This window comes from Orycteropus afer, unplaced genomic scaffold (genome assembly GCF_000298275.1).
Source record: "Orycteropus afer afer isolate SDZICR_OR568_19922 unplaced genomic scaffold, OryAfe1.0 scaffold00263, whole genome shotgun sequence".
Lineage (NCBI taxonomy): Eukaryota > Metazoa > Chordata > Mammalia > Tubulidentata > Orycteropodidae > Orycteropus > Orycteropus afer.
In genome coordinates this window covers 1,343,870-1,366,011 of record NW_006921850.1, presented here as the reverse complement: position 1 = coordinate 1,366,011, position 22,142 = coordinate 1,343,870, and the positions used below count along the sequence as shown (strand labels likewise).

Here is a 22,142-nt window from a genome sequence, read left to right as displayed (position 1 = left end):
TATTCCTTTTGATGGTATCCCACATGACCCTTAGGCTTTCTTCATTTTGTTTTGATCTTTTTTCTGATTGATCCCTTTCCAAAGAAGTATTCAGATATTTGTCTTCAATCTCATTAATTCTGTCTTCCATTCAGTCAATTCTACTCCTTTGCCCTTCCAATATGTTACCTATTTCTGAAAATTTATTATTAATTTTCTGGATTTCTGTCTGTAGATTTTGAATCATTTCTAATTTTTCATTTATTTTGTCATTTTGTTCTTGTATTTTTTCCCAAAATTTTTCTAGGGTTTGTCTGTGTTTTCCTTGGTCTGTCTCTCAATCCTTTTAAGATACCTAAATATAATTCTTTTGAATTTCTTATCAGAGATTTCCAATGCTTCTGCTTCTTCAGGGATGTGTTCTGGTTCTGTGTCCTGCTCCCTTGTTTCTACCACTTTACCTTGCTTCTTTGTGTGGACTGTGATGGTCTGTTGTCTGAGACATTGTGATGTTGTATTTAGATCTCTGTTTAACTGTTTGTGAACAGCAGCTAAGGGTGTGTCAGGCTCTTCCTGGTGGTTGTCTATTTTTGGCCTGTTGGTGGAGAAGGAAGTGGTGGTTGTCACTCAGTAAATGAAGCTGTAGGAGGTGTGGGTGTAGTTGTGTCCTATGGGGACTTGAGTTCTCCCACTCAGTTAGACAAAAATAACAATTGAATAATAATCAGAAAAGTAAATGCAAATGGACAAAAAACACACCATGTAATTCACACAGGAACAGTAACCAAAAAAAAGAAGGGGAAAGGAAAAAAAAATTGCAGTATCTGGGGAGTGGGTAATAAGAGAAAAAAGGTAGAGAAGGGGAATAATGAAGACAAAAATGGACAAAACCCAAAAAGATAAACAAGGAATGGGGTTAACCAGGAGAAAGAAAAATTTGGAACCAGGAACAGGGAAAAGAAAAAAAGCTGTAAACTAGAATCTGGGAATGAAAGAATAAAGAATAATAATAAAAAAGACAAAAGTAATAATAATAATAGTAGTTTTAAAACAGACAAAAACAAACTATAAAAAGAAAACAGAAAGAATATCAGGGCAGGGCGGGGCAGGGCACCCAGCCTCATCTGAGCACACAAACTGGGATGGAATTCTTGCTGGCTTAGAAGGTGGGTGGGGGTGAGGGATGGCTACACCTCTGTTCACCAATAGGGTTTGGGATATAAGAGTAACAAGGGAGTCTCACACCTTTCCAGTTGTCCAGGTCTGGAATGTCCTTGGTGTTCCTGGCAAGTGAAGCCTCTTCTTAAGTCCCTGGAATCTGGGGGAATGCTGTTGCTTTAAATATCCAAAATGGTCAAGCTGCTTGTAAACATTCAAAATGGCTGCGTCCTCCAGCCAGGCAAAAGTCCATAGTTCTGCCCACCTTCCTCTTCACTGCTTCCCTTTTTATTCATCAGCCACCAGAGCAGTCCTCCATGCAGTCCCTGGCTAGCAGGGCTGATTTTTAGGTTAATTCTTAGGTCCTACCACCACTCGGCAGTATCCATGCTCTCTGTGCCATCAGGATCACTGCCAGACTGCAGCTCCGTATGTCTCCTTTTTTGGTGTTTTCATGCACATTCTAATGCTAGTTGGAGTTTAGTCGACCTCTATATCTTTCCCTTCAAAGCTCAGGTGTTCAGTATTATCTTCTGTATCTGTGTTAACTGGTCCCCCTTTTCTTTGTTGAAGAGGGTCTGTGCAGTCTTTCTGCCTATTCTGTCATCTTACCATAGAGCCCAGTTTTTCATAAACTTAAATTATTTTAATATATATTTTAAATAACATTTCTCTTTCTCTCTTTTTTAATAGCTTTTGGCAGTTTTTCGATTTAAAGTGTTAATACTTGCATATGCTGTGTGCAAACTACGCCATTGGTGGGCAATCGCGGTGAGTATGCCCTGGATGAGTGGTTGATCTCTTCTAATGCAGATGCTCAGCACCTGCTCACACAGCTTTGAGCTGGCATAAGATACTGGTTAAATCTGGATTGAATTCTACAAGTCTTTTTGATCTCCTTCCCCCCTTTTCAGTAGATTTTATACTCCAGGGCTTCTTTGCGATGTTAATGAGTAATTAGATTCATCTCTATAAATACTGATCCAAACAAGGACTCTAGAGGACCAAGAGTAATTATTGACCAAGAACCATTTAGTCTATTTTACAAATAAGAGATGAAATCAGTACCACTGCCACAGGAATACTTGGAAATTTTCTTGTTTGGTAACAACTCAGTGATTTTTTCTGAGTTAGACTGTACTAGTTTTGATAATGTCTCCTCCACACATAATCCTCCTCTTTCCTGTTTGTTTCCCTATGGTCAATCTTAAAGGGAAATGTCCAGTTCTCTTTTTTCTTGTTACCTGCCCCTCTCCCTTTGAAGGTAGTGACTTTTTACTCATCTGTTTTCTTGCACCTAGAACACTGCTTCTTGTTGTTGTTGTTGTTATGTGCCGTTGAATTGGACCCAACTCATAGCGACCCCTCCTTGGGTTTCTGAGGTAGTATCACTACGGAAGTAGATTGTCCAACCTTCCTTTGGAGGAGTGGCTGGTGGGTTTGAACTGCCAGCCTTCTGGTTAACAGTCAAGTGCCTTAGGCACTATGCTACCAGAGCACTGCTTAGCACATGTTATTCACCCTCAATGAAAATGTATTGATTGAAAGAAGAATTATAAGCTATTCTTTCTCAATTATTTCTGCCATTTCCACCAATGGAAATAAACTCACCTTTTTGAGAGCTCTAATAAGGCAGGTTTATGGGGGAAATGTCAAGCTATCAGAGTAGAAAGAAGTGCTGAGGAATAACCTGCAGTCTAGCAGTTAGATAGACTGTGTGGGCTCTAGTTTGTATGTAGGGTGGGCTTGGGCTTGACCAATTAGGAAGGGGATCTGGGTGGCTCTGCTAAGGTGGATTCCACCAGGGCCATGTCTGCTGGGCCATCTCCCTGATCATTCACAGAAACGTAGGACTGAGATTAGAGTATCTGCTGAGAGAAAGCTCGCATTCATAGATGTAGTTTGATGGTCTTGGCCAGACTTGACTCCATTTTCTGAATACTGTTTTATGTACTAAAATAGCTGTGAGGATTATACCTTCCAAATTGTACCCGAAAGTCTCCATAATGTGTATCAGTGTTTGTCAGACGACCCGTCCTGTTTATTTCAGGGATGTGGTTGACACAGAGCTTTCTGTGAGAGTTTTAAGAAATTATCTGGAATATCTACTTTCACATATTAAACAGATCAGATTTAGCAAACCCATTTTATTGTTTCTGATACTTGTTTTTAAAAATCCTTGCAGGGGGAGTCCAGACAGCTGGAAGGAGAAGTCAGCTGGCACCTAAAGAGCAGTTAGGGTCAGCCTTTAAAATTGATTAGTATCAGCATGTAAAAGGCCGCCTCTACCAAGCAACTCACCTGTGTGTGGTGGTGGTGGTGGTGTCTTTTCTTAACCAGCACTAACTTTGCAACTTTGTTAATACTTAATGAACATGATAGATGTTTCCTGGCTTCCATTCAGTCCATCAAGGTTGCTGTCGGCATTTACTTTGGTTGGGTTTCACTCTGCTAAAAAAAATATTTGAAAATACACATTTAAAAATAATACTGAAAAATATTAGATGGAGTGACATGGCCTAGAAACTATGGGATTCTCTTGGGCTTTACAACCCCTAGAGAGAGCCCTGCCTATGGATTTTACTGATCCTTCTTTTAAGCAATGATAGTGGGTTCAGATGTTGTTTGTACCTTCTGATTGGCAACACTTAGTTTCCCAACATGGTAACATGCTAAAAGGCGGGAGAAGGAAAACCACAAACAGCCTGTGAGAGACTGAGTGCCACATAGAAGCCTACTTTGCCCCAAACTGGGTTTTACGGGATAGAGATAGATTGACATGGAAAGGAGCCAGGCTCTGGGCCAAGCATGGCTTTTGTAGTTACCCCTGCTTCTGGTTCAGATGGGTGACAGTTCTTATGTGAGAGACATACCTTCACAGTATGAAATGCCTAATTCAAAGGTACCGGATTATATGTCTTTCAGTTGACGACTGCAGTGACCAGTGCCTTTTTATTAGCAAAAGTGATCCTCTCAAAGGTACGACTTCGCACTTTCTCTGGACAGTTACTGTCTATAATGACCAAGGCTGATTTTCCTCTGTGAACCCATGGTGACTACATTTCCCTTTCCCGGTGGTGTCTCTTCTTCCAGCTTTTCTCTCAAGGGGCTTTTGGCTATGTGCTGCCCATCATTTCATTCATCCTTGCATGGATTGAGACCTGGTTCCTGGATTTCAAAGTGTTACCTCAAGAAGCAGAAGAAGAAAGCAGTAAGTTTCTCTCAAAATTACTTGCTATGATTGATTGGGTACTGAGCTGGAAGGATGTCTTGATTTGAGTGGAGCTGCAGGTTGGTGCAATTAGGTCACACATCTCCATCTTCAGTGGCTGTAGCAGAAATCAAGAGAAGCTTTGGGTGAAAGGATACTAAGAGAACATGGCTCCTCTTGCCAGCTGTTGGGCCAGGAATATAGTGTGAACACTGATGAAAAACACATTCAAATGACAGTAACAAAAATAACCAACACCTCTTTCTTCTCAGATGACTTGTTCTTAATAATAATGATAGAACACTAAACATTCCCTGCATATAAATAGAACTTCATTGTTTAGAGGCAGAGAAAACTAAACCAATTTTGAGTGAGCTGAGGCAGCAGTTCTCTAAAGCCTCAGATTGCTACCCAGATTGGAAAGAGGCGAGGGCTTTGGACGGTCCATAATTAGAACAGTGTTGAGTCTCTACCACTGGGACTGTTTGCAAATTAATAATAAAGACAGAGTCCAAAAGAGGAAGTTAGCAAGCCCAAGAAATGCTTAACCATCTCAGACTTCCACCATCTACTGTGAGTAGCAGGGTGATAACTTGTATTATGTAATAGGGGGACCTGCCAAAGCCATGCTAATCTCACTACATGGCCGTGGGCATCCCAGCTTCCTATTAACTAGGAAGGCAAATGATTGATTTTCATTGCTAGTTCTAGGCTAAGATTCTTCTCCACAAGATAACATTAGTGGAAGCCCCCTGGACTTACCTTCCCTCTGGAGATTATATAATCAAACATCACATCCGAGACCCCTGCAGTTTCAAGATGTGCCATGTTTATGCCTCTGTCAATCATTGGCTCTTTTTTGCCCTGCCTAATAAGAAAATTTATCTTGTATCTTGTTAAGCATGATTATAATAGCTTCAAGAAATGGGGGAAAATATCTGTCCAAGTAATTTTGTTTCAGTAAATCAATTTACAGAGAAGAAATCTATAAGAACAAAGTTATGATTCAAAAGCAGATTTTTTTTTAAAAAAAACGTATTAATCAGATCAAGATGTGTCTTCTTTCTTGTAGCCTCTGTTCCTTTATGAAAGCAGATTGTAGACAAGGGACAAGTAAAGCTAATGGGAGTCACTTTTTTATTTTATATAATCAAATTGAACTTTATCAGCAACATACTAAATATTAATATGGATGAGGCTGGAATGCTTTTATGATTAAACCAAATTCAAAGTAACCAGTAAGATGGAACACAGATTAATGAAAATTTGAAAAGCAGCATTTGTTTTGGCTGTCACTAGTACATATTACACACATTTGGCACCTGCTGTTTGGCCTGCTGCTTCCTGTAACTCTTATCTTTACACAGCCTACAGCCAAGAAACTCAGTCACCATGGCTGTGCTCGTCCTGTGGTACGTTCTTGAGCTGTCCACATACTTCCTTCTCTTTTCTTTTTTTTTTTTCCTTAATATACTTCTTTTCTGAGGGGAACTTTTTATTGCGTGTTTTTTCACCGTCTTAAATATATATTTATAAAAGACTGTGTATTTTATTACACTATACATTGGCATTTCTCTTACCCAAATCCAGACAGACAGTAGACTGCTTGTGCAAGCTGCCTGGGTGTTTTCAATTTTGTTTTGGGTTGGTTTTTGGTTTTTGATTGTTGATTTCTGTAGGGAAGTAAGTATTCCCAAGGGAAAGATGCTATAAATAATATGTCAAATAATCTGAGGGGTAACATAAGGCAGTTGTTTAAACTTACAGTACTGGTTCTTAGTTTATTAATGAAAAAAAATTCTTTTGGTAGAACGGTTGAAAGATTTTTAAAGTACCTCTTTTTACTAAGACTTTTTTTAATGTGATGATAACACCGTATACATTGTGCTTTAATCTTGCAAGAAGCTACCACACAGGTAACATCATTCCCAGCATCTGAATTTCTTTCCTTCCAGGACTCCTACTAGTTCAGGATGCTTCAGAGAGGGCAGCACTTATACCTGGTGGTCTTTCTGATGGTCAGTTTTATTCTCCTCCTGAATCTGAAGCAGGTAAAAAAACTTAATTATCGTTTGAGTTTTTCTTCATCATTCAGAAACTTGCCCTGTGTACTCACTTGTTCTGTCTGTCTGTTTCTGACTCTCTCTCTCTCTCAGTGCACTTAGCAAACATTTCATATCCCAGGCACTGTTGTTAGATGTCGTTGAGTTGACTCTGACTCATAGCGACCCTCTGTATTACAGAATGAAACTGCGCTAGAGAGATGAAAATAAGTAGCGTGGTCTTGAGACTAGTGGTGAGACTGAGAGATGTAAATAAGTGTGTGCGATAAAGGAGCATAGACACTGTAGTGTAATAGGCATCTTAGAAGACAAGCAGGCAAGGGGAAGAGTCTTTATTACCTTTTTCCCTTACACTGACCTTCCTTCAGGATTCCCCAGGTCAGAGAAGAGTGGCACTGTCCACCCACTTGCCCAGATCAGAAACCGGAGCCTCACTGAAGACCTGATAGCTCACACCTCATCACCCACCAAGCCCTGTTGATTCTCCCTCCTTCATTTTTACCCCTTTTACTTTATTTGAACTGAACCACTTCCTATCATCTCCAACTTTTCAGATCAGCATTTCTTGCTTCAAGTCTTGCACTGGCCTCTTAACTGACTCCCTGCCTATAATGTTGCCTTTTCCCCAGCCAGCTGTCAGAGGGCTGTCTTACTGTTAACAGTTGCTGACATTTTTAGTAAACATCAAGTGCTGTTCTAAAGACTTTACTGATATTGACTTATTTACTCTGTATAACTGTATGAAGGAGTCCTGGGTGACAAAGCAATTAAATAGTCATCTACTCTCTGAAAGGTTGGTAGTTCAAGCCCATCCAGAACACCCCATAAGACAGGCCTGGCAGTCTGCATTTGAAAGGCCTAGAAAACTCTGTGGAGCAGTTCTACTCCAGTTGGATCTCTGTGAGTTGGAATTGACTGGGCAGCAACTAACAACAATAATGCTATAGAACCACTCTAAGATGTAGAAGTGTTCTTATCCCGATTTTGGAGAGGAATAAATTGACACACAGGTGAGTAATTTGCACAACAGTACACAAATAATAAGTAATAACAGAGTGGGGATTTGGACTCAGGCTCTAGTACTCAAGTCTGTGCTTGTAACTACTAAGCTTTATGGCCTTTCACTGTTTATGAAAATGCAAATTGATTATGTCATTCCCCTGCTCAAAAGCCTTCAGCAGCATCAAGGATTAAGGATTCAATAAAGTCATAGATCCTTAGCCTGGCAGAAAGTACCTCTGTGACCCACCCTTCCCCACTTATTCAACCTCCTTCTTGTTACTCTCTTGTGTTCTTAACTTTCTGAAAATGCTTTTCTCCAAAGGCTCCAAGCCATTGTACGTCTTGGTTTTTCTACCTGTAACCCTACCCCCTCTGTAATCCTAGTCTCCACTCACATGTTCAGAAGGCTTTTACCCCTTACTCCCAGCTACCCCCTCTCCCTGGCAGTTTTAGTTAGCGTGCCCTTTGCGTGTTCTTTAGGGCCTCTTCTACAACCTGGCTTTAGCAGTAACCTGGTCTCTTTACTACCCCTTGGATAAACTTGAGTTGAGGATCGTTGTTTTTATTGTTGTTAGCTGCCATCAAGTCATCCTGGACACATGGTGGGTGGCCATGTGTGTGACAGAATGAAATGCTGCCTAGTTGTGCACCATCGCCGTGATAGATTATGCATAGACCATTATGATCCAGGGGTTTTTCATTGGCTGATTTTCAGAAGTAGGTCACCAGGCCTTTCCTCCTAGTCTGCTTAATCTGGAAGCTCCTCTGAAACCTGTTAAGCATCATAGCAACACACAAACCTCCCGTGACTGATAACATGGATTGGCTGGGAATCAAACCAGGGTCTCTCCTGTGTGAGGTGAGATATTGTACCACTGAGCCACCACTGCCCCCTGGGTTAGAGACTACCCTATTAATATTATTCCCGCATTAAGCATAATACATATTTTAAACACAAAAAATATACTAAAACTCATTCTATGCTGAGAGAGCCTTGTGAATGATCAAAGGCATGGCAGTGTGAAATGTCAGCATATTAGGGGAACTCCACATACCTTGATATTCTGGACTATTGATGTTGGCTCTAAAAGAAGTAGAAAGCATACAAACATAGAGCCAAATGATAAACAGATAGGAATTAGGAGAAAAGCTGTTTCTAAGCCAACAGAAACTAAAATTAAGTATTAAACTTTCCATTATCTCATTATAAGGTTTATTTTATTCAGCTGTTTTAAAGGTCATAGAATTTTTTCTTTAAGAAAAAAGGAAGTTCACATTATAGTTCATGCTTTTGTATAGCCACTTCTTTTTCTGAGATTAATAGAATTCTCAGTATGAATGTAGTTTTTTAATTAGAAGTTCAGAACAGCAGGATAATAATGAAGCAAGCATTCTTCAAGCTTCCTCTTTCTGTATCTCTTGGCCTCTTGCCTGTGACCTGTACCGCCACCTAGTGGTAGTCAGAAGCATGTTACTGGGTTAAGAAGCAAAACAACAAAAAAGCACTTCACCATTTGGGGCAGCTGCTTTGTTTAAGAAAGAAATGCCGATTAGTACTTGGCAAAGGAGTGTACAAAGTGGATTACTTTACTGTATTATGTTTGCATTGTCTGAATGTTGAATTTAGGAAAGAAAGAAAATTGAAAACTATTATTGGAAAGAAGGGTCTTATCAAAAGCAAATCTTTCTAGTTAGGCCAGTTGTTAAAAATTAAACAGGCCTAAAAATTAAATAGTAGTTGAAGTCATAAGCTTCCACTTTGCTGATACATACTGATTGACCTCTAGTACATTCAAGGACAACAGGGACCTTCTGTGCCTGCTCTGTTCTCTACCCAGCACCTAGCAGTGCCTGGCACGTAGTAGATTTATGATAACTTGGAATGAATAAATGAAAAGAAATTAGAAGCACTAAAAATGAAAATCTTAGCATATTTCCCTTGTAAAGAAATGTTTGAATTTCTTCAGTGTCACAGGGATTTGTAAACTTAGCATATTTTAGTAGATATACTTTTAAAGGATATAAGGTGTTTAGTTTGCTTATTGGTCTAACCACATTCTGTGTACCTGTGTATTAAATGGAAAATAAGGAGGAAGCTCAGTCTTCTTTAAGATTATTAGTTTGAGGTGCTTAAATGTGATCAGATGGCTTAAATGAACCAGTTGTGATGCTAAGGGAGAGTTAATTCTTCACCTTTTAAATGGTCAAAAGACTGACTTAAAATGAGGAATAGCTAAATTATATAATATAATGTATTTTAATCAAGTCTATAAAAAGTTAGGATAACTTCTGAGCTACAGCTAAGCACTTTGAGGACATGAGTCGCTAGGCCTGCAGGCTGAGGACCATGGTCACTGGACATCATGCTCAGTTGGCACAAGGTAACATACAGAAATATTATTCTACATCTTACTTTGGTGAGTAGAGACTGGGATCTTAAAAGCTTACAAGTGGCTTTCTACGATACAACTATTGGTCTCTCCTCTGGAGCAAAGAAGAGTGAAGAAAATTATAGAAGCTTGGAAACAGTTAATCCATAGGACTAATCAGACTAATGGACTAATGGACCATGGATTAATTGTTTCCAAGCTTCTATAATTTTCTTCACTCTTCTTTGCTCCAGAGGAGAGACCAATAGTTGTATCGTAGAAAGCCACTTGTAAGCTTTTAAGATCCCAGTCTCTACTCACCAAAGTAAGATGTAGAATAATATTTCTGTATGTTACCTTGTGCCAACTAAGCATGATGTCCAGTGACCATGGTCCTCACAGAAGTCTGGTGGTTCAAACCCACCAGCCACTCCTTGGAAGGAAGGTTGGGCAATCCTACTTCCGTAGTGATAACTGCCTCGGAAACCCAAGGAGGGGTCGCTATGAGTCGGGGCTGACTTGACGGCAAATAACAACAACAACAACAACAGTGGACCATGAGAACCTCAACCTGTATATAAGAACTAGATGGTGCCTGGCTACCAATGCCAGCCTCAGAAAGGGGTCAAAATTGGAGATCCTAGAGGAAAAAAAGGCTTTAAGATTCTGATTAGATGCCTGCTAAGAGTAACCATACATCCTAGTTTGCCTGTAACAGCCTTGGTTTATTCAAAGTGTTCCCTCCTCCTCTCTTTTATTAATGAGTTTTTGAAGGATTGATATTATTTTTTCTTTAAATATTTGATAGAATCACCAGTGAAGAAGCCTGGGTCAGGGTTTTTCTTGGTGGGAAAATTTTTAAATACCAACTCAATTTCTTTACTTATTATAGGTCTACTCAGATTTTTTGTTACCTCTTGTGTCCATTTTGGTAATTTGTATCTTTCTAGGAATTCTTCTCTTTCTTAAATTGTCTAATTTTTTGGCATAAATTGTTCATAACATTTCTTTATAATCATAATTTCTTTAGGATTGGTATTGATGTCACCTCTTTTTCTCTTGATTTTGTTTATTAGTATCTTCTCTCATTTTTTCTTGACAATTTTAGCTTGAGGCTTGTCAAATATTTTGCTATTTTTGAAGAACCAACTTTTTATTACATTGATTTTCTTTCTTATTTTTCTATTTTCCATTTCAATCTTCTCCATTCCAGTTTTTATTAGCTTCTTTTCTTCTGCTTGCATTGGGTTTAGTTTGCTTTTCCATTTTTAGTTTCTTAAGATGGAAGCTCATATGATTGATCTGGGACCTTTCTTATTTTCTGATCTAGGTATTTAAAGCAATATATTTTCCTCTAAGCATTGCTTTAGGGATATCTCATAAATGTTGATATATTGTCTTTTCGTTTTCATGCATTGCATGGCTTTCAACAAGTTGACCAAGATATATATACACATGACTCTCTTTGAATATTTTTTAATCAATGTTTGTTCAAATTATTAGAGGTATAGATGAGTATTTATCAACAAATTTTGGAAGTGTCAGCCTTTATTTCTTCAAGTATTTTCCTGACTCTTTTTTCCCCTCTTTTCTCCTCCTGTGTTCCTATTACATGTATATTGGTGTGCTTCACGACTCTGAGATCTGTTTGTTTCTCCTCAGACTCTTTATGTTTCTCTCTGATCTTCAGATTGGATAATTTCTATTAATTTTATCTTAAAGTTCATGGAGTCCTTTTTATACTGTCTCCAATATTCTTTTGAGCCCCTCTGGGAATATTTAATTTCAGTTAATATACTTTTCTACTCCAATTTTTTTTGTTTTAAATCTTTTTGGTAACTTATAGCTCCTTCTTGAGATTCTATTTATCCATTCATAGTTGTCATATTTTCTTTAATTATTTAAATATGGTTTTATATAGTTCTTTGAATATATTTTGAATAGCTTCTTTTTGAAGTTTTTATATGCTAAGTATACAGTGTCTAGAGACACATAGAGACAGTTTGTATTGACTTTTTGGGTTTTTGTTCCCCTGAAAATGGTCACATTTTCCTATTTCTTCACATGTCTTAACTGATTTTTCTGTTGAAAAGTGAACATTTTATGTAATATATTGTAGTAACTCCAGATTTTGATTTTTCCCTGAAATTTGGTACTGTTGCAGCTTGCCTGTTTAATAACTTGCCTGGGAGATCTCTCAAATCTTTGATCCCTGTAGTGCATGGCTGCTGATGTCGCTTCTCGATTTTTTTTTTCTAATGTTTGCTTTTATTTTTCAGCCTGACTTCCTAGGGATTGCCCCATGTCTGCATTGCTCCATAGTGATAGCTGGTACTCGGGCAAGGTTATGCTGAAAAGCACCTTGATAGAACCTTCCATCCTTTGCCAGATGGATATTTGTATGGGAAGGGAAGCATGTTCAAAGTCCAAGCCATTTTCAAGTCTTCCCTGGCCTTTGTTTTTTGCTGTTCTTTCATTCTCCTCTACACATGCTCACAGCCTTAGCTTCCAGAGCATTTGGGTAGCGTGGGCTGCTCCAAACACGTGCTAGTAGCAGCCTCTGGCTGATCGGATTGCTGATCCTTCCTGCTTGTCCACCACTGAGTTTGTCGCTTTGTCATTGGTGCTGCTATGTGTGGACATCTCTCCTCACTCTAAATCAAGGCTGTTCTCTTCAACCACACAGTTCACTACCAGTTGTCATAGTCTTCCCTATCCTGGGGACCCACCAGGCCCATCAAGCTGGGTGGTCCAGTGGAGGAAGAAGGTGGACGCAGCCCCAGGCAAGAACAGCACTGTTGTTCCCTGAAATCTGCACTTTTTCAAGCATAAACATTGATTGTTACATGCTTTTATCATTTACAGAATGTCAAAATGGTTACTTTAGTCAATTTATCTAGCTTTATAGTTGCTTTTCCTCACCTGGCCCTAGCTCCAAGTCTTACTAACATTCACTTTTAAATCATGTAAAGAGCATATGTTATTATGTTTCATTAGAAGCTTAGCTTTATTTAGGAGTCCAAGACATATCATCTCGTGTGGTTCAAATGCCGTTGGCCTGGCAGGTAGAGAACAAGCTGGAAGACAGGAAGACTTGGTGTGACTGTCTTCCTCAGAGTCCTTTCAGAGTGAGAAGACAGTTAAACCACACTGGTGTCTCTGTGATATACAGTAATTAATAGGCTGCAAAGTAAAGCCATCTAGGCCATTATATCCTTATCTGTTTATTTTATCGAAGTACTAACCTGAACTAAGTGGAATTTTTGAGGTTAAGATGTAGGACACAGTCTTTTCTTAAAATTCTCAGCCATTCTTTCTCCTATACAAGATTTGTTCTTGGCTGTATTCCAGGCAGACATTCTCATAAGAAAAAAATGATGATTTTGAAGTGGATCATCTAATAAGAGTAAAGCAGCAGTGGCAATAGACTGCTGCTTCCTTAAATGTGAATAGATTACATCCTTAACCTGCTACGTTGGTCTTCTTATAGGTCACTTTTATTTCTTTTCCCTGATTAAGAAACTAATATGTGCTTCTTATAAAAATGTGGAAAGAACCAGACTTTAAAATCACCTGTCCTACAGACCATTCGGGAGCTCTGATAGCGTAGTGGGTAAGCACTTGACTGCTAACCAGAAGGCTGGTGGTTCAAACCCACCAGCCCTCCTTGGAAGGAAGATGGGGCAATCTACTTCCGTAGCAATACTGCCTCGGCAACCCAAGGAGGGGTCGCTATGAGTCGGGTCCAACCTGATGGCACATAACAACAACAACAACAGACCATTCAGCAAAACTAGTGTTGACAATTTACTGCATTTCCTTCTAGTTGTCTGTGTGTAATTGTATATAATTATGGCCATACTAGGAGCTCTGGTAGCATAGTGCCTAAGGCACTTGACTGGTAACCAGAAGGCTGGCGGTTCAAACCCACCAGCCACTCCTCGGAAGGAAGGTTGGGCAATCCTACTTCCGTAGTGATACTGCCTGGGAAACCCAAGGAGGGGTCGCTATGAGTCGGGGCCGACTCGACGGCAAATAACAACAACAACAAATGGCCATACTGCCTATATTATTTATACCTCGATTTTAAGAACTATAATTTAATACAGTTAATTTAAGTTTATTGTAGAAATTTTGGAATATATAGGAAAATATTTGAAAATCATCTGGTTATTTTCTTTTAGTCTTTCTGATTTGCACATATATATGTATTTTTTAGTTTTTATCAAATATGATCTAATGGTACAGGCATACTTCATTTTATTGAGCTTTGCTTTATTGTTCTTTGCAAACATTGAGCTTTCTACAAATGAAAGATCTGTGACAACCCTGCATCCACCAAGGCTGTAGGTGCTGTTTTTACAACACCATGTGCTCACTTCATGTCTCTCTGTCACATTTTGGTAATTCTCAAAATATTTCAAATTTTTTCATAAAGCTGTTACATACTTAATAGACTACAGTATAGTGTAAATGTAACTTTTATATGCACTGGGAAACCAAAAAGTTTATGTGACTTGCTTTATTGTGATATTTACTTTATTGTTGTAGTCTGGAACGTATCTCTGAGGTATGCCAGTATATATTTTCTTTTACTTTATAGCGTATGCATTTTCCGTGTTAAACTGTCTATAAATATAATTGTAAATGCATACATGATAACTTTTATTTCCAGACATTTAGATCTTTTCCTATTGTTTGTAAGGAAGAGAGGAGCCCTGGTGACACATTGGTTAAACACTTGGCTGGTAACCGAAAGTGTGGTGGTTTGAATCCACCAGCCACTCGGCAGGAGAAAGCTGTGACAGTCTGCTCCCATAAAAATTACAGCTTAGGATACCCTTTGGGGTAGTTCTACTCTGTTACATGGGATCACTGTGACTCGGGATAGACTCTGCAGCAGTGGGTTTGTTTTTTCATTTTTTGGTTTTGGCAGGGAAAGACTATATAATGGATAATAAATACTGTTTTTTTAGGGATAGCTCCTAAGGAAATAATTCTGGAGTGCAATGCCTGGGTCAAATGTATGAATAATACAAGGTTCACAAGAAGCTGATTCAGAATGGTCCTGTCAGTGGTCACTGGCAGCAGCACATACGGGTGGCCACCTGGCCCCACCCTCATCACTCTCTCACTCACCTGGGAAAGTGATGTTAAACACTACATCGATTATATTCTTAGTACCAAAGCTCAGAGTTACTTGCATTTAAAAGTATATGCAAGCTTGTAAGCAAGGACATGGAAGAGGAATATTTGTTCTAGTACATAAGTTGAAATCCTTTTTGATTTAATGGAAGTGATAGAATATATCTGAAAGTTACTTCCTATAAGAAATAAAGTAAGTGTCTTTGTTAACCTGAATCTGTTGAGGATTCAATATATGTACCTCTCATTTAAAATGTTATTTATATAAGTTATAATGAAAAAAATTTGTTTACTACTTAATATTTTTTTTCTTCTTTGTTTCTGTACCATGTAGGATCCGAGGAAGAAGCTGAAGAAAAACAGGACAGTGAGAAACCACTCCTAGAACTATGAGTACTGCTTTTGTTAAAGTAAGTATTTCAGAATGAAACTATAACTACAAGGGAGTTAAATATGGAGAATTTGGTTTGAGTAGATTCAAAGTAAAATTCAAATAATGTGAGTGCAGGTATTCAGCTAGATTTGTCCTAATTACTTTCACTTACCAGTCATATTTTATTAATGCTAAATAACATTTTCTATATTAGTGTAAATTGCTGTCAAGTCAATTCCAACTTACAGAGTGACCCTACAGGGAAGAGTAAAACTGCCTCATAGGATTTCCAAGGCTATAAATCTGTCACATTTTTCTCCTGTAGAGTGACAGGTTCGAACTGCTGACCTTTCAGTTAGTAGCCAAGAGCTTAACCACTGCGCTACCAGGGCTTCTTTAATTTTTCACGTAACCAGAATTTCTTTGTGCCAGAAATGGTTTTAAATACAAATATCAATGCATTTATACTGGTGAGGACAACAACCCTATGAAATGTAAGTATTATTATTACCCCAAGTTTATACTTGAAGTAGCAGAGGCATAGAAGGGGTAAATAATTTATCCAAGACTGCACAGCTGCAAGTGGCAGAGCTGCACTCAAACCCACGAGTCTGGTATCAGGGGGCACGCTACCCAACATCATGTTGTCTTTTGAGTTACTTAGAGCTTCTGAGATGAAAGATGTTTTACTCAAAGCTAGAGTGCTTGATCCGCTTCACAGTAAAACACAATGTTAAATACCTTCAGAGAATCAAAGAAAAATGTTCTAGCCTCATACATGCAAGGCAGATAAGCATACAGCAAGTTGTAGTAACAGGATACTTTGCCTGATTATTTAATCACAGAAGGAAGATGCAGTTAATAGATTCCGTGTCCTTGGGCGACCAGGACAGAGGCCGACTGGCCAGCCGAAGCAGTGGAGTCCCGATGAAGGTTCTCGCAGAGCCCTTGTGCCTGTATCATCATCATCTGAGCCTAACACTCTTCAGCCCCTTCTTTCCACAACAGTAGTTTAGACAGAAAACAAAAATGTGGGTGTGTGCATAATTCATCCTTTCCATCCTTTTATAAAACACTTTAAAACAAAAGTTGGTATCCCCACACATGTGACCCTTTGGTTTATGTGTGTATAACATAGCCCATCTGCAGGGCACACATTTTGTTATAAAAATTTACGGCAAAACATAGCATTTTTGCCTTTTCGTTTTTTGGTTTTGGCAGGGAAAAACTATGTAATGCATAATAAGTATTGTTTTTTCAGGGATGGATCCTAAGGAAATAATTCTGGAGTGCAATGCCTGGGTCAAATGTATGAATAATACAAGGTTCACAAGAAGCTGATTCAGAACGGTCCTATCAGTGGTCGCTGTCAGCAGCACATACGAGTGGCCACCTGGCCCCACCCTCATCACTCTCTTAGTCACCTGGAAAAGTGATGTTAAACACTACATCGATTACATTCTTAGTACCAAAGCTCAGGGTTACTTGCATTTAAAAATATATGCAAGCTTGTAAGCAAGGACATGGAAGAGGAATATTTTTAGTAGTACTTCAAATATTTGTGTCTTCTCTCTCTCTTTCTATAGTGTGAAAAACCCTTACTGAAAGTCATCAGAGGAAAAGAAAAGTCTGGAGATGGGGGTCTGTCTCTGGAAAGTTAAAAATGGTGACCTCCACCTGCTGACTTCGTTGAACAGCTAGTAAAGAATTTATTTATTATAATACCTCACAGACATTGTACCATACCCACATTTAGTAGCCTGCCTGGGGCTGGTAGGATAATGTAATGATCCATTCTGCGTTCGGTGAGAGTGAATCTGATCTGTTCATGAATCATTGCAGAAAAGTCTTGTGCTGTATTCCTAATGAAAACACTTCTTAATATATTGACATAACACTTTTTTAGTAAATGAAGTACCTTTTTGTTTTGTGTCACAGAATGGATTTTTTTTTTTGTTTCATGTCTCATACTTATTTTATATTTCTTTTTTAACACGCTACATTTCTGTTGTGTTTTTTTAACTCACACACATGCACTCTTTATACGGTTTTAAAACATTAATAAAATCCATCCTATCAAAATGATTGTTTGTCATTTTTCTTGTTTTGCATCATGTATTTAGCCTAAAGTGTTACAATTATAGATATTTAAAAGGGGAACAAGGAGGGCCTGTGAATCTATGTAAAATGTTACCAAACATTTTGTATTGTTTTATCATAAAATACTGTCTTTCTCTTGGAAGGTATGGTTCCGAGTTAGTTATTTTGAACCCATACTATGAAATCATTGCTATTGTTTTTCCTTGTGTTTGGCTAATCTGAATTAAAAATGAACCAATTATGTTGTGAGCTATTTTTTTTTCACATGATTAGTCACAGCATGCTTGTTTTCTTGCTTTATTCATTCTGACATACAAGAAAAGCTTAGTTGTGTATAGTTCATGGTGCTGGTTTGGGTGGAAACTCACATTCTGTTTGGACCAAACTAAGTCCGTCTGTACTCATGCTGAGTGGGCTGGATAACAGAAATACAACAAGGAGGCTCATTTTGAAGTCTGGGTGTAACCAGGAGAGCAGGCCAAGGGAAATCTTCAGAGTCTGGCCTTGGGACCAAAGCCTCTAGAACCCAACGGGATTGTCACAGTGAGAGAGACCCATCGACATACACCAAGCCGATAGATGCCCATTGCAGAACATCAGAGCATTCATTTTCCCTGAGAAACAGGTCTTACCTGGCCCTGCTCGGTTGAACCAGTAGGATGTGACTGACCCTTACAAGAAACCAAAGTTCAGTCAGAAGTTGGCTCCATGGGTGCAGTCCAGGGGATTAGGTATATGATCTGAATGGGCAGTGAAATAGGCTGTACAAGCCTAAAGTGTGTGTCTCAATAGAGTCATACTCCCTTCCAGGAAGGAACAGCGTGGGTCTACGGGCCAGGTCAGCCATTCTGCACCATGTTGAGGGCAGAGGTGGGAACATGGCTGAATAGCCATCTTCTAATTCACTCTGCCCACACTCTCTGATAACGTCTTCTGTTAAGCCTTACTTAGCTCATCTCTGAAGTCAATTTGTTCCTTTAGAGGGACTTTATGTTGTTTTGCTGATTTGGTTTGTGTCATTAATCACACTGTTGAACTCAGGGTCTCCTTGTCTATTTTGAGGAAAGAAAACTATAGTTGTTGCCCACATCTGTAGTCTACCTATGATAGTAGACCTCTAGACCTGAGTCTTGTGTTAACCCGTCTACACTGAGGAAATGAAATGAGGAAAGTACCAGCATCGGAGAAGCATACCGTGGACACAAATAGCCAGTAGAGCACTGGACATTGTTTGTCCTGCAAGAAGTCCTTCTCACTGTTTACTTCATTTTGAACAGTGTCGTAAGAGTAGAACAAAGGTACAGTATTTGAACATCCAGCTTGCACAATAACTAATTGGGGTGAGCTTTGTATATAAAAAGCAGGGAACCCAACCTCGCCACAACACTAATTGTATGTTTGATGTCAGTCTCATACGTGTGTGTAGCTGGATATTTTATTTCCATTAGCTGTGGCCTTTTGAAAATGAGCAAAGTTAGTTGTGGTTTAACTGTCCTTATTTTATCTTATAACACCCTAGCCACCTCTCACGTACTCCCAACTAGGGGCTGATTTGGCTTTGAGCATTTTCCACGAATCAACCACATTTAGCAGAGCACATAAACAAAAGAAGCCTGAGAAAATAAAAACCATCAGCCACACTACCACTCTCCTGCCACCCACTGTCTCTCTCACAACCACTTCTGCTCCCCTCAATATACTACCTAGCAAGGGCAGCCCAGGTTCAGTTGGGGAAGGAAGGTGGTAAGAAGTTTGAAGCAGCAAGAGACGCTGCTTAGTATACCGTGCCAGTGACATTAGCTTCACAAACCTTTCAATGATTTGAAAGGTTCCCTCTTTGCTTCCTTGTTTCCCAGTGCAGAAATAGCCCCAGGTCTCTAAATAGAGGATTTTGTATTTGGCCTAAAGAAATTCAAGTTTATAAGAATCAACCAGATGTGAGTTTAATCTCTCTTGTATCTGGTGGGTCTTGTTTCTAAATGGGAACCCTGTACTTGGTTTCCAAAAGAATCTATTATACAAAAATTACTGAAGCTGTTTGTAAAAAAAATAATAACCTGCCCAATTTTAAGGAAGACATTGTTTTAATATATATTAAAAATTTAAAAGAATTCATTAGGAAAATACACAATCACTTAAACCAGTTTTTCACCTGCCTACATATCAATTGAATGTTTTATATTGCTGCCTGTAGGAATATACACACACACACAACCATGAATGATGTATTTGTTAGTATTATTTCTGGTAGAATGGTGCTTAAAGGACATGAGCAAATATTTCACAGAAAATAAAAAGTAAGTGGACTTTAAATACATGAAAATATGCTTATCCTCACAGTAAGAGAAAAGCAAATTTCAACGTCAATGAGAGAGTGTTTTTCACCTGTCGGGTTAGCCATCCTGATGTTTGACAGCACACTCTCACACATGTGGTAGAAGTGTCCAGTGATTCTCTGTGGAGACAAGGTGGTAATGTCCATGAATATTACAAACGTACATGTTCAAAATGACAAAAACACTATTATTTAAGCTTTTTTTTTTTTTTTTTAAAGATCAGGAATAAGCCAAAGGCCTATCATAGGGAATTGATTAAATAAGGTGTGGTATATCCACCAGTAGGTGCTTGGGTAGCGTTAGTGCCTAAGGCACTTCACTGCTAACCAGAAGGCTGGTGGTTCAGACCCACCAGCCACTCCCCAGAAGGAAGTTTGGGCAATCGACTTCCGTAGTGATACTGCCTCGAAAACCCAAGGAGGGGTCGCTATGAGTCAGGTTTGACTCAATGGCACATAACAACAACATACCCACCAGTGAAATATGCAACTCTACAAATCTCTATACACTGACCTAAGAAGAGCTCTAGGGTGTATACATGAAGAGAGAAGCAGAAAAATGTACATTGTGTACTGCCTTTGAAGAAGAAGCAGGCAGTAAGAATGTATATACATAGAAACGAGTTGCCATGTAGTTGATTGCGACTCATGGTGACCCCATGTGTGTCAGAGGAGAACTGTGCTCTGTAGCTTTTTTCAATGGCTGAGTTTTTGGAACTATATCACCAGGCCTTTCTTCTGAGGTGCCTCTAGGTGAACTCGAACCTCCAGCCTTTTAATTAGCAACCAAGAACATTAACCATTGGCACTACCAGGGACACCATATCTATACATGCATACATGTATTTTTATTTGCATAAATAAAAATGGAAAGGGTACATAAGAAACAAGTAAAAGTGGTGACTTATTAAAGGGAAGCAATGTTGAAAGAAGATTCTCAAGGCATATTTTTAGATTTTGATTTTTAAACTATGTGAATGTATCATCTAACAATGTTTTAAGAGTCATGCATGCATATTATTTTTCTGACAATACTTCCTGATTAATTTTTCCATTTCTTTAAACAATCTACATTTTTATAGGATGCATTCTAATCCATCAAATCCTTCAGTTTATTTTATTAATTTGGTGGCATAGTGCCTAAGGCACTTGACTGCTAACCAGAAGGCTGGTGGTTCAAACCCACCAGCCACTTTGCGGAAGGAAGGTTAGGCAATCTACTTCTGTAGTGATACCGCTTCAGAAACCCAAGGAGGGGTCACTATGAGTTGGGTCCGACTTGACGGCACATAACAACACCCCATGGGAGTCAATGGATTTTTTTTTTTTTTTTTTAATTTTTATTGTGTTCTGTGTGCAAATTTACATAGCAAACTTGTTTTACATTCAGCAGTTCATGGACATCGGATTTCACGGCCCCAATGACCATCCTCAGTCATAAAAAACTCTCTTCCCCTCTCCACCCTGTAACCGGACCCCCCCCCCATGACTTTCTCATCCCTGCTTTCCTGTCTGTCCAGCTTTTCCCTCCTATCTGTCCAGTGCTACCCCTCTGGTGTCTCATGGCTGATTGAACCAAGAGGCGCATGTACCTAGACTAAGTGGGTGCATCAACATGGGGTAGGTGTTCTGTATGTAGGTCTTTCTATAGTTGGGATGAAAGCCAATCCATGTAAGTGAGCCCATTTCTAGGCCCAAAGGGTAACCCAGGGCCGTAGTCTTGGGGATTCCACCAGTTTATCTTTGACCAGCAATTCTAGTCATTTTTGTGTTTTTGAATTTTGTTCATTTTTTCCTCCCACTCTATCCAGGATCTCCAGATTTGATCCTTTTCCAAGCAATTGGCATTGGTAGCTGGGCACCATCTAGTTCTTTTGGTCTTGAGTTGCAGAGGCTGAGGTCCGCTTGGTCCATCTTATCTTTAGACCAATTGTTTCCAGATGACTTTGATTTTCTTCCTCTTCTTTGCTCCAGCTGAGAGGAGACCAATAGTTGCATCTTAGATGGTCGTTTGAAAGCTTTTAAGACCCCAGTCGTTACTTACCAAATTAGGTTGTAGGACAAAATTTTTATGAACTATATGTGCTAATTGAGCATGATGTCCCCTGGGACTATAGTTCAAGCCCCCAGGTCTGGTGATTCTCTCTCACAAGATGTCTGGTTGTCTCTGAGAAGTTATTCCAACCCTGTCTTCTGGTGCTTTTGTAATGTATGTGGCTAATTTTGTAGCACAGTGCATAAGCAAGATTATCTTCAGCCAAATCTATCCTTGTTCTAGGGTATATTCCAGTTTCTCTATCCCCACCTGTTCCTCTCACCTGTCCATGCATTAATCTGTATCTTGGTATTTGATACTAGTGATACTGCAATGCTGTGTGTGTAATAGTATTTGCCTCTGTTGTCTATA

General features: G+C 39.1%; 1 protein-coding gene across 1 annotated transcript in view; it reads left to right on the top strand.

Annotated features, from left to right (window-relative positions):
- Window positions 1–15,320, top strand: part of STARD3NL (STARD3 N-terminal like) — a 35,440-nt gene extending 20,120 nt beyond the window's left edge. The window contains exons 3-7 of the mRNA XM_007950090.2: window positions 1,831–1,908; window positions 4,063–4,116; window positions 4,231–4,348; window positions 6,304–6,399; window positions 15,262–15,320. Of these exons, the coding sequence (XP_007948281.1) occupies window positions 1,831–1,908; window positions 4,063–4,116; window positions 4,231–4,348; window positions 6,304–6,399; window positions 15,262–15,320 (405 nt within the window). The remainder of the gene's footprint in view (window positions 1–1,830; window positions 1,909–4,062; window positions 4,117–4,230; window positions 4,349–6,303; window positions 6,400–15,261) is intronic.
- Window positions 15,321–22,142: the final 6,822 nt, after the last annotated feature.